This window comes from Montipora capricornis, chromosome 3, assembly GCF_036669925.1.
Source record: "Montipora capricornis isolate CH-2021 chromosome 3, ASM3666992v2, whole genome shotgun sequence".
NCBI lineage: Eukaryota > Metazoa > Cnidaria > Anthozoa > Scleractinia > Acroporidae > Montipora > Montipora capricornis.
The window spans coordinates 49,202,681-49,207,680 of record NC_090885.1 but is presented as its reverse complement, the minus strand read 5'-3'; the positions used below and the strand labels follow the sequence as shown (position 1 = coordinate 49,207,680).

The following is a 5,000-nucleotide window of genomic DNA, read 5'->3' as shown; positions in this document are numbered from 1 at the left end:
ATTTTTGAGGAACTTCCCTCAACTTGTCATGTTAAAAAGGTTGCAATAGTCACGAAACGATTGCCGTCGCCGTTGTCGTTGCTTAAGCTCCCTAATAACAAGTTCTAAGTGTGTAACGGACGAACAACGGACAGCATCTCTACAAGCACGCGCGTTACACAGGCTAAACAGATAGGTAAAAAAGCGCCAACACCAATCATGATCGCGAAGATAATTTCCAGAGAAGGAAGGTGACAAGGCCATCGAGTCCCGCCCTGAACAGAGATATCGGATACCTACTTCCGGCGTTCAATGGCATTTTATCACGTGACCCAATCCACCATGGTTTGCTTGACGAATGCCTGCTAGTCACCTGACCAGACGAGGGCATCATGACCATGTCTGAGGATTACCAGTCCAACTTCTTCATCCTTAGAAATAGACTATTTTTCAAGTAAATCGATATTTTGCAATCCAATAAACATGGTATATTTCAGTCCATGGAGAGACACGGAAACAGACTCACAGGGCGAGAATCACATTCAATACAGTGCATGCTCCGCGAGTCGAGAAACTAGAAGACATGAAACGTGTATGGATTCAGTGCGAATGTAAGTGTTCACAATACTTACCTTCATGCTCTTGTACAGCTTTTCAGCAAAAAATGCCGGCGCGTTTCTAGCAATTCGTACTGAAGTTGAAAGAAAAAACAAAGTATTAGACCTAAGGAGCAGGGTTGGCGCAGTGGTGAGAGCACTCACCTCCTACCAATGCGGCTCACGCCCGATTCCCAGACGTGGCGTTAAAAGTGGATTGAGTTTGTTGGTTCTCTTCTCTGCTCCGAGAGGTTTTTCTCCGGATTCTCAGGTTTTCTCCTCTCCTCAAGGATCAACGATTGATTTGACATGAGATAAATATATTTGATTTCAATGAAAAGTGTCCTCAATTAGTGTCCCAGGGCTAGAAGACTTGACACTTAGGAGCGTTTTCACTCACGTAACCAGCAGCCATATTCGATTACCAAAACAAAAGAAACTATTTGCATAAAAACAGAGTTCAATTCCCGGAGGATTAGTTTAATACACCATCATGGCCGCCATTCCTTTGTTTTGGTACACCAACATGGCCGCCGTGACGTCACATGAAAACACTCAATTAAAGTTCTTTATTAAATCATTACATGGGTTTCAAAAAACCGAAAGTAATACTATTGGTCAATCACACAACACAGAAACAAACATCATTATGAATTGAATCATAACTTATAGAAAAACCAGAAACAGCCAAAACTAGTCACAATTGCAAATTTTTGTTTTGATTTTTAGTGTGGTTGTGTCCTCATTTGGCGCGAGCGTGTTCTTTTCCAACTTTTGGGAAAATATTGCTAGCGCACTTCCTCAAGATTCCACGAGGCTGGGTGCCTCGGTGATTATCAATAAGGACAACGTGAGTGAGAGTTTAACTTTCAAAATAACTTCATTTTACTCAATTACCATGAACATGTGTGACTAAGTTCTACTTATAGGCATAGCCATAAGTGTTGCGAGGGCTTGTCGTGTGCTGAAATAGATTTTCGTGTTGGCAAAGGGAAATTGAGTTAAGGCACCCAAAGCAAGCTCTTAACTAACTATACAACCATGCATCCTATATAGCAAGCAAGAGTAATAAACAACAAATAATAATCGAAATAGCTACAATCGTTTGCTTATTTCCACACAGCACAATTAATCTACTTTGAGTTTACCTATAGAAGTCATTCCATCCTTCAAGTCTCCCGACATCTCTCTTTTGATCGATTCTTCGATTTCATATTTACTTATCTGGCGAGAGATCACATAATGGACACAGGTGTTATGTTTATTGGAGAAGTTCAAAAGGCGAGTCCGAGAGAATGTCTACCCTAGACTGAAAAAAGAAGATAAGACCTACCTTAGAGTACTCGTCAAAAGTTGCTCTTAACTGGGGAACACTCCGCGATACAAGAATGGAGTTGAATCTAAAAAAAAAATGTTTGAATAACTGACAGTCAATTAAAATAGAGAGTTATCGCGACCTATAATTATTCTAATTTTAATGTTACAATATTGTAGTCCTTTTGTGAACGTTTAGTTGTACTTTTAGTCATTATCATTTATCCGGTCAGCCGTCTTTAGGTCAAATCATAACACAAATGATCTTCGCAGTCGTCGTCGCAGTGGCAGAGTTAGTGGTAGTGGTAACGGTAATGGTAGTGGTAGTGGTATAGTGGTAGTATTGATATAGTTATCAAAAGCCTTGTGATTTCTAAAATATGGTTTCCTCGCCGTCTTCGATTCAATGCTTTGGGCATTTCCTTGCTTAAAATTTATTCTTTGTAGTAGCGTGGTAAATAAAATAAAAATTCAGATTCAAAGACTACAACGCAAGACTCAAGCCGGTGATGTACAGTTAAAAATAATTATGCTGATCAACAAATGTTGAACTGTATATTATGTTATCCTGAAAGCTGAAATACGCCATTTAATGAGCTGAACGAAGGACCTCAATTCCGTTCAACAAGTTGCCATCAGTTAAACGGCGTAAAACGATCGTTTTCCAGTCGCAAGGAGCAGAAAACACACGGTTCAAATATTGCTGATTCACTAATGTTGACCCATGGATCATCACCTTCAAAAACAAACTCACTTTGATTCATCAGTTCCCCATCTGCCTTCTCCCGCTTTATACAAGGCCTGTGATGTGAGAAGTGCAAACAAAAAGAGCAGACGGCTTCAATGAAAAAGGTGCATGCTCATTCGTGACAAGATTTTTTCCCATAAGGGAGCACAAGAAATCAACCCATGCCGATGATATCTCTGTAGGCAACGCATGTTTGAAAATACAGGCATATGTGGAGAAGGGTGCGGTTCTTTAAATGAAATATAAGTTTAGTCAATTGGACCCTTGTACTTTAGCAGTTTCTTAACATGAAGCTGAAAAAGAAAACCCCTTAAATCAAAAAAAGATTTGAATTTGTAACATGCATCGGGCGTTTCCTACCCATGAATGTTCGAAATAAATGTGAGGGCAATAACTGGGAGTTCCTTCAACACAATAGATTGTGACAGAATCATCGGCAGATCTTGCTGGATCCCTGTAGGTTGTTTGACAAGCCGGTAGCGTTTAAGGTAATTCCTATCAAAGAGGCTTTGCTGAATTGACATTTACGAAAAATGTACCTTGGCATCAGCCTGGGCTTTCGCCACGTCCACTGAATTACTTTCGTCTCTGCAGGCCTGAAAAAGAATGATTACGCTCATTAAAAAAAAATAAATTCTCACTGAAAGAGAGAATATCAAGGAAAGGAAAGGAAAGGAAAGGAAAGGAACTTTATTTAAGTGTCTAATCTTCTAGCGCCGTAGAGCACTAATCGGGGACACTGTAAATTGAAATTAACAAGTTAACGCAAATCAAATCAACTTTTGGTTTTTGAGTACGCATAAACTCTCAATCGTTGGCGCAATGTTGAACAAAATCGACGCGAAGTTTAAAATGATGTTCGCAAACAGTTTCTACTCACTACAAGAAAGGATTACGTTTTTGCAAACGTTGGACGTGCAGCACTTATATTTGAAAAGACTGAACTGATTAGAGTGTAATGTGAAGTGCTAAGTTTCTACCCCATATGAACCATGTGAGCGTAAGCCCTACTAAACGAAATAGGCCCGCACAAGGACAGAGAAAAACTCTGACCAGGGTGGGAATTGAACCCACGACCTTCGGGTTAGATCACCGCTGCTCTACCGACTGAGCTACAAGGTCAGACGGGAGCAGGCCGTGGGAACTCAACTCCCACCCTGGTCGGAGTTTTTCTCTGTCCTTCTGTGGGCCCATTTCCATAAGAAGGGCTAACGCTCACATGGTTCATATGGGGTAAAAACGTAGCACTTCACATTACACTCTAATCAGTTAAGTTTCTACTCACTGTTGGTCTCAAAAATAAGAAGAGATAACTAGAAAACCTCTGGCAACTAAAGTGGCCGACGAAGAGACCTTCCACTGTGTGACAACCTAGCCCCCCACCCCCAGCCTCTAAAAATGCTGAAATCATACCTGAAGGAGTGAAATGAGTAATTTCTTGAAATGACCAGAGGTATCTGCAGCCACATCCTTCTCCAGATCTCGGCTAAATACTTTGAAGAAAAAAGCAAATAAAAAAAAAAAACGTATCAATTTGTTAAATTCCCTTTTTTTCCTGAAATATTACCAATACCCCCTCTCCAAGCTCCGCCCTTCTCCTTGTTGTCACGGAAATACATGTATGTGCAGTTTACCTGCAATATTACACTCGCACTTATCAGTCGCTCGCTTGTTTGTGTTAGTAGAAATCCGATCATCGTCGAGTTTTGCACTTTCTCTATCTGTCACAGCCCTTATTCCACGATTTTGCCCTAATCGTCTTCAGTGTTAGGATTAGCTGTCACGGATCCTTTCATGTGGTCATAACGTTCTCCAGTAGTTTCGGAGGGCAAGGCTAACTTTGAAGAGGAAGTATCATGGCTGTTTTCGAAACACGGCCTCCCCTCCTGCTCCTCCTCCCTTCCACGGTCTCAAGGCCTCCCCTCCTTCTTACTAGGGACCTTAAGATCTACGACGGCGACGTCGACGAAAACGTCACCTCAAAATAGAGCTTTGCTCTAGTAAAAGTCTTTCGCGATTATTCCATCTTGTTCACGTCGTACAATGTGGGCGAAGTATCCTAAAAATAAATTGGTACGAACGGGTTTCAGAATGAAAATAGGGAATGAAAGAGTCCCTGTTGCATGGTCACGTTGTCATCGTAACCTCAAATTGGTGATTTGAAGTCGTCGTCATGCAGAGAACGGCAAAAATATGAGCTAAAATCCGTGCCGCACGTGCTGCACGATTATTTATGCTCTTTTAACCAATGATATCACTACTTTGTGGCGTTTTCGTCGACGTCGTCGTCGTAGATCTTAAACTCCCTAATAGTGAGCTTTAGCAACGACGACGGGAACGGCAACGAGAACGTCATCTCAAAA

At 41.2% G+C, this 5,000-nt stretch overlaps 1 protein-coding gene across 3 annotated transcripts in view; it reads right to left on the bottom strand.

Annotated features, from left to right (window-relative positions):
* LOC138043314 (annexin A5-like) overlaps positions 1-5,000 on the bottom strand; it is a 32,332-nt gene that overhangs the window by 4,244 nt on the left and 23,088 nt on the right. For all 3 annotated transcript variants that reach the window (XM_068889546.1, XM_068889547.1, XM_068889548.1), the window contains 6 exons: positions 4,051-4,130; positions 3,177-3,233; positions 2,644-2,690; positions 1,909-1,975; positions 1,724-1,799; positions 612-670 (listed from right to left, as the gene is read on the bottom strand). In XM_068889546.1, coding sequence (XP_068745647.1) covers positions 612-670; positions 1,724-1,799; positions 1,909-1,975; positions 2,644-2,690; positions 3,177-3,233; positions 4,051-4,130 — 386 coding nt within the window. The remainder of the gene's footprint in view (positions 1-611; positions 671-1,723; positions 1,800-1,908; positions 1,976-2,643; positions 2,691-3,176; positions 3,234-4,050; positions 4,131-5,000) is intronic.